At 41.7% G+C, this 14477-nt stretch overlaps 1 protein-coding gene across 1 annotated transcript; it reads left to right on the plus strand.

Moving 5' to 3' along the window:
• The first annotated feature begins 852 nt into the window (after positions 1–852).
• On the plus strand, positions 853–14461 carry LOC143285408 (adenosylhomocysteinase B-like). Its single transcript, XM_076592661.1, has 8 exons — positions 853–969; positions 4499–4689; positions 5301–5429; positions 7453–7665; positions 8132–8339; positions 9920–10125; positions 12402–12596; positions 13759–14461. Exons 1-8 carry the CDS (start codon positions 945–947, stop codon positions 13888–13890), a joined length of 1299 nt encoding a protein of 432 aa, XP_076448776.1. The 5' UTR covers positions 853–944; the 3' UTR covers positions 13891–14461.
• Positions 14462–14477: the final 16 nt, after the last annotated feature.

Here is a 14477-nt window from a genome sequence, read left to right on the forward strand (position 1 = left end):
GTGTGTGTGTGTGTGTGTGTGTGTGTGTGTGTGTGTGTGTGTGTGTGTGTGTGTGTGTGTGTGACACAAACGGAATAATGCGGGCTATACCTGTGCGTTTGAATACACTAAACATGTTTTGTTTTCTACGGCCGGGGTGCCAGTGGTGTTTGCCTGCGATCTTTAAAAAATTTTTTTTTTTAACTTCAATTAAAAAAAAAAGCATCTCAGTTATCTATTCATTAATTCTTTTACTTGTATACTATACATGTGTGTGTCTGAATATGCCGTGAACAGGGTGTGTACCATATTCCACGATTTGTAATATACTAAGTTGGTACTTGCACAAAAACTGTTATGTTCACCAACACACTGACAAAGAGAGGAAATTAGTAAGCTGCTGGTGGTGGTGGTGGTGGTGTGTGTGTATGTGTGTGTGTGTGTGTGTGTGGTCTAAGTGTAAGTGTTGCTGTACAAGTACAGTACAGTGCAATAGAGCATTTACAGTACATGTATACTTAACAGTCATGTACTGAATCAGTAGTACAATACAGTACTGAATACAGAACAATGCAGCAGCCTACAGTACAGTATAAGCATTGAACTCATGTTGCACAGACAGGAAAAAAATCCCCAGAAAGTAACGTGGAAATGGAAAATACGAATCAGCAATGATACAATGAAAAATCACATTATCATCGCACCACTTGATCAGCTGGGACGGGAGCAGACGACGTGCGCACACCTCTCGGAAATTTACGTGATCTTCTGACGGGAAAAACGAAGCGTCTCGGAAAATTCTGATTGGCTGAAGGTCCCATTGACCCATGTTATTTTTAGATGTCGCAAGGTCGTATCAGGAATAAAACCGGCGTTCGCACCTGGCTCGGCCTCTCTGATAGCTAGCCACCACTCGGGTGAGAACTGGAAAAAGCAGCTGGAAACAGCCATACAGATCTGCCATCATGTCCAAGCCATCATACAAAGTTGGTAAGTCATAATTATACAGATCCTTGCAGTAAAATGTGCTGTGTCAGTTTTGCTGGGGTTATAAATGATGTGATCTTTAATTTTACTATGACTTTCGCTTTTATAATTTTCCACTGTCACTGTGATGTTATTTCATTTTGTCATGCATGCTAGATAATTAAAAAAAGAAAAAGAATTTTTTTAAGTGACGATTTTACGATTTTGTTTCTCGTCTCTCCGTTTGCCAACTTAAACTGGACAATCGAGTCTTAGATGGGAGGTGGTACAATCTTTAATTCAAGTTGTGTCTTTCGCTCTTGTTTGAGATGTCCGTAGCAAACGACATAATCTTGGCTGACAATTTTTTTTTCCAGACAACAAGTTTTAGGATGTTAACTTAAAACCATCAATGATGATTTGTTTTAGATGTTTTGTTTAAGACGATCGCATCCGTCAAGACCGCTGTGCAATGTTATTCTTTAAAATCGAAAGTACGCCGGAAATCGGCCCACATCAGTGTTTGAACGCATGTGCACGTGCGGACATTTTCCTCATGCAGAATGTACTAATTTGTTGTTTTTTTAAAAGTTATGTCATATTTCAAATCTCTTCTGATTTTTGCTCTACATAGAGCTCAGTCTCGTGTGTTTTTGGAGAGAGAGAGAGAGAGAGAGAGAGCAGTGTATGGGATATTAATACGCACACTGCAAGCGCACTTCAGTTCATAGTGGATATGCGTGCTGCTTACTCAGGCTTTGGCCGGCTGCTTTTCTGATGTGTGTGTGTGTGTGTGTGTGTGTGTGTGTGTGTGTGTGTGTGTGTGTCTCTCTCTCTCTCTCTCTCTCTCCTCCTGTATGTGCGGTGTGTGTGTGTGTGTGTGTGTGTGTGTGTGTGCGCGCGCGCGCGCGCGTGCGTGCAGTGCGTGTGTGCGTGTGTGTGAGACCAAGATAGGGAATGAGACATACAGATAACCAGAGATTGTAGCGTCTTTGAAGCCGGATTTCAATGAGAACGTAGACTGAGGTGCTTCACTGAGATGAGAACATGCCCGGTGCTAAACTACAGCACAACTTGACCCATTCGTCATTTGCTTCAAGGGCCGGCCACAAGTGGCACTCCGTAAAGAATAAACGCTTTTATAGGAAATGGTTTTATGACTCTGGTACTGTACTTGACTATTGTTATGAGCATGACGATGCAAACATTAAAAAGTGAATGTCGTTGTTGTTGTTTTTTGTGTTGTTTTGTTTTGTTTTTTTAATTGTGACACACAATTGAACACTGTTACAGTTTTTGTTGGTGAAATGACAGAGAAAAGAGAAGTATATTTCGAAAACTTTTTTGATGTGCGTAGAAAAAGAAACACATTTCAGTATCCCCTTCTAATGTGCGCTGGAAAAAACAACCTGGAAAGCAGAAAGTAGTACATTTCATGAACTTAAAAAAAAAAAAGTGCATGAAAGTTACGAACGCGAAGTCAGGATGTAGCTCTCTCTCTCTCTCTCTCTCTCTCTCTCTCTCTCTCTCTCTCTCTCTCTCTCTCACACACACACACACATTTAAGTTTTTTTTTTGTTTTTTTTTAAGTTTTAGCAATGGCAGAGGGGATCGGTAAACAAAGGGGAACAACTGCACATCAGAAATGCCACACTTATATAAATTGCTTCCCTTTGTTTAGTCTACGGCATGATCGCAGTGACTGACACACACGCATACAACGATCTCACTGTCTCGAACACGACCCCTCTCTCTAAACAGTTACCATCTATATAACTCCCTGTTCTTAAACAATATTCACTCGTGTAACCGATGTATAATTGCTCCCTTCAGTTCGAGACCTTGGCCGAATCTGAAAAAAAAAAGAAAAAAAGAAAAAAAAGAACAACCCACCCCACCCCCCTCTCTCTTTAATAAATGCTGAGCAGTTAGAAAGTTGTTATCAGTATGTTTATTGAAACATATGAAAAAGTATACTCTTTTGGAATTTTAAGTGCAGTCTCTGATGTTACTTTCCCCATTCTTTTGACATGGAAAAAATTTCCTTTTTTTATGCTTCTTGGAAAAAAAATATTCAGCAAGTTTTCTCTCTTTTTTTTCTTCTCAGCAATGAATTTGTATTGTCCAGAAATTAAAAGCTCATTCAGTTCCACAGTACATGCTTGTTCCAGAGCATAAATTAAGTGCTGACTATACGCATTGATCACCATCTTTGTCCCAGTTTCATTCAAATGACCTCTGTGACTGACCTGTTACATGGTCTCTGTTTCCTGAAAGCTAACATGAGAACTTGTGTACACATATGCTGAGGAGCGTTCTCTGAATGAAGATAAGATTATGAAACAGCCGTTATCACAAAGGAGCCCGGAAAATCCTGTTTGCCCTTGACCTCTGACATGTTTGGAAAGGACACAGTTAGACAAGATACTTGAGTTGCCATGACTTAACTCCCTGTTTGATTTTAAGATCTTCGAACTGGGACTCACCTTAATTGCTGTGGGCCTCTCTCTCTCTCTCTCTCTCTCTCTGTGTGTGTGTGTGTGTGTGTGTGTCTGTGTGTGTGTGTGAATAAAAGACCAACAAATCCAGTTTCTAATCCAAGAAGGAAAAAGACACTGCTCTTTTATTTCTTCTTCTTTTAATTTTTTTATTATTATTTTTTTTTTATCCAATGACAATCCCTTAATGTGTTAATGTTGTACCATTGAGTAGTGTACAGTTAGATTGTTTTAATTTTGTGGTTTGATTTCCAAGGAGGAAGAATACACTCCTCTTATTTCTTTCTTCTTCTTTTTAAATCTTTTTTTTTTTCTTTTTAATCTTTTTTGTGTGTTTTTCCCCCAATGACACACACTGTGTTATAGCAGTGAGGAGTGCACAGGTAGATTGTTTTGATTTAGGGAATGGGGGGCAGCTGTTTGGTTGATGAAGCCTACCAGTACTTTAGCAAATGGTGTAACCTGGATAAAAGGGGTTATTTTGTAGTATGTTTCAAATTATAAAAAAAAAAATCTTTATGAATATTTCCTTGCTATGGAACACTTCATGAAATAATAGAAAGTTTGTAAATCAAGAAGCTAGGAAGCAAAGAACATTTGAATTTCAAACACTTGCTTTCCCCAAGAATTGTTGTGGTAAGTTCTACAACAACAGACAGCATTTCAGAGACCTTTTGACAAACATTATTTTTGTGACATTTACCTGAAGTAATTTTTGAGAGGTCAGTGTTTTGTTGTTGTTACCCCTCTACACTTCCCTTTCCCTTCTTTCTCACTCTCCTTCCCCCATACAAATACACATATTATTTAAGTGTGTGTATGTGCTGAGAGCAGCTGGATAAGATTAAAAAAAAAAAAGCTCCAACAATTGCTCCTTGGATAAAAGATTACAGTTTAAAAATTCGAAGTCTACCTCTTGCCTCATACATTTCTTGTACTCCTTTTTACCGTTTAAATACATGTTTAAAACCAACATATCTATGACAATTCAGATAATTCAAACTCATTTTTCAAACTCACCATAACTAAAAGTCCTTGTTCCTCTTGCCTTGCAGCCGATATCGGTCTGGCCGAGATGGGCCGTAAAGCCATCGAAATCGCCCAGAACGAAATGCCGGGTCTGATGATGATGCGCAAGGTGTACGGGCCCAAGAAGCCCCTGAAGGGAGCTCGCATCGCCGGCTGCCTCCACATGACTGTGCAGACTGCAGTTCTCATTGAAACCCTTACCGAGCTGGGAGCTGAGGTACAGGCCGTCTGTGATTGAACTGATATGTATTTCTGAAAATATCTATCTATCTATGTAACTATGTATGTATGTATCTGTCTGTCTATATATATCTGTAAAATGATAATAATGGACATTATATATATTTCGTTCCCCACTCCCCGCAGCCCCTATCAGTACCTCCTGCCCCACATTCTCCCCCCTCCACACACACAGAAGCACATACCAGAATGCATTCACACAACTGAAAATTGGAAACCACCCACCCACCCGTGACACCCTCCAGAAAAGGCATCCCTACAACACGCATTCAGGCACATACACACACACAATTGCACAGATATGTGTGTGTATGTGTGTGTGTGTGTGTGTGTGTGTGTGTGTGTAAGTAAGTAAGTAAGGCTGAGTCTCTCAATTATGTGACCGTTTCATACTGTGATGTGAGTTTTCTGCCATCTTCGGATGGGCTCCATCTTGGGGACACTGTTGACATCATACATTGTGCATCACTCACCATGGAGAGGAACTCTGTGTGAGAGTGTGTGTGTGTGTGTGTGTGCAGTGTAAGTAGTATTTGAGTGTTCAAAGTTATGAAACAGTATCAATAAGTTTTCCCATTGTCGATACAGGTGCAATGGTCCAGCTGCAACATCTTCTCCACACAAGACTTTGCAGCAGCTGCCATTGCAAAGACAGGGGTGCCAGTCTATGCCTGGAAGGGGGAGACAGACGAAGAGTACCTCTGGTGCATTGAACAGGTGAGACAACTGCTACAAATACCTGTACCTCAATCAAGCAGACAGTCTTAATTAATCTGAAAGATAAATGGTAGAAATTTCTGGTGGATTTAATTTTTTTTTTTTTTAGTAAGTCACAGATAGTAAAATGAGAGGTTAAAATGTTAAAGGTCCCATCCCCCTTTATGGGCCATTTGGGCAGAGAATTCATATCCACCATGTCTGGGTCTCGGCTTAGGAATGCAGGGCCCAGTTCCTATCCCTCCATCATTTCAACCTTCTCCATTGGAAGTCGGGTACCACCCCATTCACAACTGGATTGAGTGAGGAAAACTGGAGTAAAGTGTTTTTCCCAAGGACACAACATCATACTGGTACAGGGCCTCGAATCATAGGTGGACACTGGTTCAGAAATCCATTCGGATGAGACGATAAACCGAGGTCCCGTGTGCAGCATGTACTTAGCGCACGTAAAAGAACCCACGGCAACAAAAGGGTTGTTCCTGGCAAAATTCTGTAGAAAAATCCACTTCGATAGGAAAAACAAATAAAACTGCACGAAGGAAAAAATACAAAAAAAAGGGTGGCGCTGTAGTATAGCGATGCGCTCTCCCTGGGGAGAGCAGCCCAAATTTCACACAGAGAAATCTGTTGTGATAAAAAGAAATACAAATACAAATACAAATATTCTGCCACAGTGCCTCTGATGAGGGACGATCAAATAAGAATGAATGTATTGTCCCCCTCTTCTCTTGTCCTGAATTTCTACTAGAAGAGAAAAATCTGTGAGATAAAAAGAAAAAAAACAACAACAAAAAATGAAAGAAACTTACATGTACTTCCTTCTCTTTGCTTCTCAGGCTTTGAGTTTTAACTCTCTCCATATGAACGGCGAAAGAGACGACGTTAACAGCGTTTCACCCCAATTACCACCATCAAAATATTGCAAGCGGAAGGCTCTTATACTGAAGGGGTGAATGTTGACAAAGAATACCACAATTCTGACGACGGAAGCTAAAGGTTGGGTCATTGAGACACCCACTGGACATCCGAGGGGTCTGTGTAGAGGAGAAGAGAGGACTGGCCGTACTGAGTGAGTTAAGATGAATGGTCAGAAAAATAGCTACATTACTAACTTCACCCGGTTGTGATGAATGACCATTCATGCTATGTACAACTCCCCCTCCTACTCCAACCCAACTGTTAAGAACACCCCCCAGAACTTCACCCAGAGGTAATGAATCATAGCTCATATTCTGTGTCACCTCCCTCCCCTCCACCCAACTCTAAGGACCTCCAAAACATCATCCAGATGTGATGAATTATCATTCATATTCTATGTCACCACCCTCCCCTCCACCCAACTCTAAGGACCTCCAAAACATCATCCAGATGTGATGAATTATCATTCACATTCTATGTCACCACCCTTCCCTCCACCCAACTCTAAGGACCTCCAAAACATCATCCAGATGTGATGAATTATCATTCACATTCTATGTCACCACCCTCCCCTCCACCCAACTCTAAGGACCTCCAAAACATCATCCAGATGTGATGAATTATCATTCACATTCTATGTCACCTCCCTCCCCTCCACCCAACTCTAAGGACCTCCAAAACATCACCCAGATGTGATGAATTATCATTCATATTCTATGTCACCTCCCTCCCCTCCACCCAACTCTAAGGACCTCCAAAACATCATCCAGATGTGATGAATTATCATTCATATTCTGTCTAACCCTAACACCCACCCCCTCCATGCTCTGAAAACCTCTGTGACACCAAGTAATCAGAAAACCTCTCTCAGATATGATCAAACATTGAAAATACTACAGTTCCAGGGTGTTTTGTGCAAAGATACTTACCGACAGCAAAGATAAGACTTCAAAGATGGCATATTTACAAACATCCTCATCTTCATGATTTTGACGCTAACAACTTGTTTTTTTCTGTACAGCTAAGAATAGCTGGCTGCGACTTAGCTGGGTTTTTGTGTGCTGTGTCACACATGTTCAGTGTTCTTACTCTGTGTCCCCAGACTCTTGTGTTCTCCAACGGCCAGCCCCTCAACATGATTCTGGACGATGGCGGTGACCTGACCAACCTGGTGCACGAGAAGTACCCCCAGTACCTGGCCGGCATCAAAGGACTGTCTGAGGAGACTACCACAGGTGTGCACAACCTGTACCGCATGATGGCCGCCAACAAACTCAAGGTGCCCGCCATCAACGTCAACGACTCTGTCACAAAGGTGAGCGTGCACTGCCGGCAGGTGTGAAAAATTTTGTGCTTTTTTTTTTTTTAATTAAAGAGCTGAAAACTGATGAATGGGGACAAACATTGAAAAAAAGAAAGAGGAAAATGGAGAAAGGAAGCATGCACACAAGCACATGTGCACAAACGTTCACATACACACACAATCCTGGTCACGGCAACTTTTCTCAAGGCCTGACTAAGCGCGTTGGGTTACGCTGCTGGTCAGGCATCTGCTTGGCAGATGTGGTGTAGCGTATATGGATTTGTCCGAACGCAGTGACGCCTCCTTGAGCTACTGAAACTGAAACTGATACACACACACACACACACACCTGCATGTATGTACATGCATACAAGAACACAGTCACCTACCCCAGTCCAAATTAAATGTACGAACAAACCCTTCACATTCAAAACAGCAACAGAGCTTACAAATTAATTTTCACTGTACAATCCTGCAGAGCAAATTCGACAACTTATACGGGTGCCGCGAGTCCCTGGTGGATGGGATCAAGCGTGCCACAGACGTGATGCTGGCTGGTAAAGTCGCCGTGGTTGCTGGCTACGGAGACGTGGGAAAAGGCTGCGCTCAGGCTCTGAGGGCCTTTGGTGCTCGCGTCATCGTCACAGAAATCGACCCCATCAATGCCCTGCAGGCTGCTATGGAAGGTGAGGGAAATGTTTTGAAGTTTTACGCTAAAGCATTGACATTAGTTCTGTCATGAGAAGGGGACAGAGCAGGGAAATGTTTTGAAGTTTTACGCTAAACCATTGACATTAGTTCTGTCATGAGAAGGGGACAGAGCAGGGAAATATTTGAAGTTTTACGCTAAACCATTGACATTAGTTCTGTCATGAGAAGGGGACAGAGCAGGGAAATGTTTTGAAGTTTGACGCTAAACTGTTGACATTAGTTCTGTCATGAGAAAGGGACAGAGCAGGGAAATGTTTTAAGTTTTACGCTAAAGCATTGACATTAGTTCTGTCATGAGAAGGGGACAGAGCAGGGAAATGTTTCAAGTTTGACGCTAAACCGTTGACATTAGTTCTGTCATGAGAAGGGGACAGAGCAGGGAAATGTTTTAAGTTTGACGCTAAACTGTTGACATTAGTTCTGTCATGAGAAGGGGACAGAGCAGGGAAATGTTTTAAGTTTTACGCTAAAGCATTGACATTAGTTCTGTCATGAGAAGGGGACAGAGCAGGGAAATGTTTTAAGTTTTACGCTAAACCATTGACATTAGTTCTGCGAATGCTAAGACATTGCCATTAATAATAATGATAATGATAATAATAGATAGTACTTATAGAGTGCAAACTCCGCATATAATGGGTTCTAAGCGCCTCCTGTTCCTGTTCTTGTTGCTTATTGTCCAGCAGACCACACAGGGCCACAAACCACACAAATGCTTAACTGCATGAACACAAAACAAAAAAATACTAAGACAAACCCACAAAACACAGTTCATAACACAGTATCCTAACCATTTAGCTCCTTAAGGCAAAGAAGACTAGGACATGCTGAGGATGGCAGCCATTAATTTATCATCCCCAGATTCAAAAAAAAAGAAAAAAAAAAAAAAGAAAAAAAAAAAAAAAAAAAGAAAAAACAATACTTCAAAGCCAAACAAAACAAAAAGTAGAAATAAAAGGCCATACAGGCAAATAACACTGTAGAATGGGCAGCAAGTGCCCATCCCAGTGTTTACATCTCACTACCTAATTGCCAGAGCAAAACAGCGAGATAGTACATTATAGACTGCGGAAAAGAGAAAAAAGTGTCATTGCTTGCTTGAAAAAAGAAAGGGGAAAAAAAAAGTGTCATTGCTTGCTTGAAAAAAGAAAGGGAAATAAACTGGGAAGGCAGAAAAAGGAGACAACAGTGAAGAAAGAAAAAAAGGCAGAAACAAAGAGTGATAGAAAAGGGGAAATTTCTATAGTGCAGAATTTTCAAAAGGCGGGGATGCTATGTATACTGAAATATCCCCAGCATCCCCATGGGGGATCTAAGCGCCTCACATGAAACAGTACATATTCACTAGTGCATAATAACATACGTCTGCACAACAAAACCCCACAACAATTGTGTGTATATACACTAAGCGAATACCGCAAACTGCAGAAATGAACAATCACACACACACACACACTACAAAAAAAGCCCTATGCACTATTCACAGCGTATGAAGGGCACTGTTCACAGCGTATGACAAACACTATTCACAGCGTATGACGGTCACTGTTTGCAGGCTACGAGGTGTCCACAATCGATGACACGCTGAGTGAGGCAAGGATCTACGTGACGGCCACCGGCTGCAAGGGCATCCTGCGACCCCAGCACTTCCAGAACATGTTGGAGGACACCATCATTTGCAACATCGGTCACTTCGACTGCGAGATCGACATCGCCTGGCTCAACGATAACTGTGCCAAGAAGGAGGTCGTCCAGCCACAGGTATGAGAAATTAAGTCTTGTTCAAAGAGTGCTTTGTTTGTTTAGGGTTTTTTGTGTTATTTTGTGTGTGTGTTTTCACAATGAATTTTTCTGTGTGAAATTTGTGTATGTGTGCTGCACCCCCTAGGGACTATTACATTGCCACAGTGCTGCTCTACCCACATATATATGTTGTTATTTTTTTTCTCACAGCAAGTGTATGTTGTTTTTTTGACAAAAAAAGATTCACTGTGTGAAATTCGGGCTGCTCTCCCTGGGGAGAGCATGTTGCCACAGTGTCGAGTGGCAAGTGTATTTGTTGAACTATCAAAGTGGATGTTTCTGCAGAATTTTGCCATGGACAGCCTTTTTGTTGCCATAGGTTCTTTTACATGGGCTAAGCACATGCAGCACACAAGACCTTGGTTAATTGCCTCCACCTGAAAGGAGTGGTGTTTTTTGTCAGAGATAAACGACGGGGGCAATAGCCGAGTGGTTAAAGCGTTGGACTTTCAATCTGAGGGTCCCGGGTTCGAATCACGGTGACGGCGCCTGGTGGGTAAAGGGTGGAGATTTTTACGATCACCCAGGTCAACATATGTGCTGACCTGCTAGTGCCTGAACCCCCTTCGTGTGTATATGCAAGCAGAAGATCAAATACACACGTTAAAGATCCTGTAATCCATGTCAGCGTTCGGTGGGTTATGGAAACAAGAACATTCCCAGCATGCACCCCCCCGAAAACAGAGTATGGCTGCCTATATGGCGGGGTAAAAACGGTCATACACGTAAAAGCCCACTCGTGTGCATACGAGTGAACGTGGGAGCTGCAGTCCACGAACACAGAAGAAGAAGAAGAAGTCAGAGATAAACTTGATTATATTTTCACTTTTTTTTTATATTGATTATAAGCAGACCATGCCAGGTGTTCAAAATTTCAAACCATTTTTCAGGACAAGCCTTCCCTGAGAACACCAAGGCTACTATGGAACTATTCAGAACAATTAACATTTCAGAACTGAATTCATGTATCACATTTTATATACAATTTCAAAATATGAATAGCAAAATCATGCAAGAAACAGTACATAGCAATATGTAATACAGGAACTAATAAGTACAGTTGCTGCACATCAGTTGCGTGTGTGTCAAGATGGGTAGTGCAAGCAGTGATGGTTTGAATTATATGCTTTCGACTTATCGAGAGAATATTCAATTGTGTGTTGTTTCTCTCTCTTTTTCTTTGCTTCACTCTTTTTCTTAATCTGAGAATAGCAAGTTTTCATAAAAATGGAATCAAATAACATTTTTGATTACACATACTATACCATGACCCACTGGTGCAGACTCCAGAAAGGAAATAGAATCGACAGACAGGCAGAAAATACAAAAAAACTTAGCCGTATGAAGAGCACAGGAACAGGAGTCATGATGGCTGCCGGAAAAAGAGGGCGCTAGCCAGCGGGACAAAGGGGAGGTTACTTACTTCCGGGAGGTTATCGGCCGTAGTTTCGTTTTCTCCGCATAGGCGGATTGTAGTTTGCACAGGACAGGAATGTCAGACCCCTGCCGGAGTCTGCACTAGGGTCACAGTTAAGTATGTGTAATTAAAAGGGTGTTTTCAAACATCTGCTGAAGAAACAGTTTTATCAGCCAAATTGGCTGATGCCTTTCATGCCAAATTGTTCAGGACGTGGGTCTTGATTCTCCATGTTTCTGTTTGAAAACCGCTCCCAAGCATCAAGTATTTTAGATACGATGCTCTCAGTGACAGGCTTCGGTTCATTTCAAAACAACACAGTTGACTTGTTTACTTCAAAGTGGGTCAGGGAACAAAGGTTAGTCAATGTTCTATTAGTCGGAAATAAGCTGCAGCCGTCAAGCTTTGTTACAGTGTGGAAAATGGTCCTTTTGACATGACCCCTGTTCTATTAGTTGGAAATAAGCTGCAGCTGTCAAGCTTTGTTACAGTGTGGAAAACAGTCCTTTTGACATGACCCCTGTTCTATTAGTTGGAAATAAGCTGCAGCTGTCAAGCTTTGTTACAGTGTGGAAAATGGTCCTTTTGACATGACCCCTGTTCTATTAGTTGGAAATAAGCTGCAGCTGTCAAGCTTTGTTACAGTGTGGAAAACAGTCCTTTTGACATGACCCCTGGATGTTGACTAAAGTCGCCTATGGCAGTGCACTGTCTAGTCGACTAAGATCACCTATGGCGGTGAAAGAATTAAAAGGAAACCCCACCACATCACACACTGAATGACTGACATTTTCCCCCCCTGTGTCTCTGTTTGCAGGTGGATCGCTACACCATGAAGAATGGCCGTCACCTGATTGTGCTGGCCGAGGGTCGTCTGGTGAACCTTGGCTGTGCCCACGGCCACCCCAGCTTCGTCATGAGCAACTCCTTCACCAACCAGGTGCTGGCCCAGATTGAGCTGTGGACCAAGACCTCTCAGTACAAACTGGGTGTCCACATGCTGCCCAAGAAGGTGAGTCACAGTTGTGGCAGAGTTTGGCGTGTCTGGGAACACTCTTTATATCGCCAGGGAACATTCTTTGTATCATCAGGGAACACTGTTAATATCGTCCGGGAACACTTTTTATATTGTCAGGGAACACCCTCTATATCAGAGTTCGATGTCCAGCTTTCAGGGCTTGAGTTTTCTTTCAGTTCAAATCCTGTGCATGTTTGCATCTATCTATTTTGTGACTAAGAATTTAAAATGGGTCTACCAGTGTACAACTTTTTCTCAGTTCATCTCTACATCATGGATTTCATGTTTACATCTACTTTTTGACAAAATACACATTGTGTCTACCAGTGAGGAACTTTCACCTCTTTGGATATATATATATATATTTATTTATTTTTTTCGTGTGTGTGTGTATGTTTCAAGCGCATGTGTCTGAAAATGTTGTTTGTGCTTATACATATTCTATAAATTCATCAGGTACAAATTTGTTTATATATGCTCAGTTTGGCTTTAGTATTTGTCATTCATTTATTCTCGTAACTTCCAATGCAAAATTCAAGGCTATTGCTCTAAGTAATTGAAACTGAAAGTCTCCAACTGAATATTTCAAGGTTTGGGACTGAAGAATCCATGGTGAATTCCTGAAAAAGATGAAGGAAAAAAAAAAAAAAAGAGGGAAAAGCCTTGGCCTTTACCTGTCTTGACTAACACAGGGATGTTGCTTTGGGAACGCTGAACACGATCTCATCCACACCCATCCCTTACATTGTTTTCTTTCACTTCTGTACATCTTGTTTACACAGGAAAATTTCTCTCTCTTGAATGAATCTAATGCTTCAGATTTAATTCAGAACTTACCTTATTTGGGGGGTGCTATGGCAGAACTGGTTAGGCATTGGACTTGTAATCCAAAGTCCACCAGTGATCAGGATTCAAAGCACTGTTACAGCATAGTGTTGTGTCCTTGGGAAAAAGGCAGTTCGCTCCAATTTTCCTCATTCCACCCAGGTGTGAATGGGTACCTGACTTTTATTGGGGAAGGTTAAAACGGTGGAATAGAGGATTTGGTCCCAACTTCTTATGCCAAGCCCTAACCACCCACGGTGGTTATGAATGGCCGTGAAAAGGATTCGGAACCTTTAACCTTACCTTACCTTGTTGAAATGTCTGTCTCCAGCTGGATGAAGAGGTGGCAGCCCTGCACCTGTCTCACCTGGGTGTCAAACTGACCAAACTGGAGGACGACCAAGCCAAGTACCTGGGGATCCCATCAGAGGGGCCTTTCAAGCCTGACCACTACCGTTATTAAGTCCACCACCTTTGTGTGGGGTGTTCACGCAGGGAACAACGCCAAACCACCCGTGTTCAGACTGGGATGTTGAACATCATCAGGAACTGCTTTTGTATTGCAGCTGCCATATCTTGATTACCTGTCCTTGAACATCTTTTTGCAATCCTCCTCCGTCTCCCTCCGGCACCCCCTTGTTTCTTTTTCTGTTCTTTGTTTCTCTTTTCACTTTTCATCGGTTGTTTTTCAGCTTGACAATCTTATCCAGATCTTGCAACAGCATTTGTACCCTTTTTTTGATGGATCAACTGACAAATGCAAAGCTACAGTCATTACATCTATGTCTCAGTGTACTTGGTTGATATTTTGCTGAGTAAACCTGTATGGAGTATGTGTGCTTTGTGTTTGGCTGCAGTTCACTTTGAAGATGTTTTATATGTTGTGTTTTTTAATTCCAAAAGAATTATGAGTTTTATACTGCACCAGTGCATATACATTATGATGTAGGTATGAATTTATGCTTGCATCAGATTCTTGTGTGTGTATGCATGGAATGAAGTTGAAAAGTATATTAAACTTGTGAAACAAGGAACGTACTGTTATGTGTT

The sequence above is a fragment of the Babylonia areolata genome, chromosome 9 (assembly GCF_041734735.1).
Source record: "Babylonia areolata isolate BAREFJ2019XMU chromosome 9, ASM4173473v1, whole genome shotgun sequence".
In the NCBI taxonomy this organism is placed as follows: Eukaryota; Metazoa; Mollusca; class Gastropoda; order Neogastropoda; family Buccinidae; genus Babylonia; species Babylonia areolata.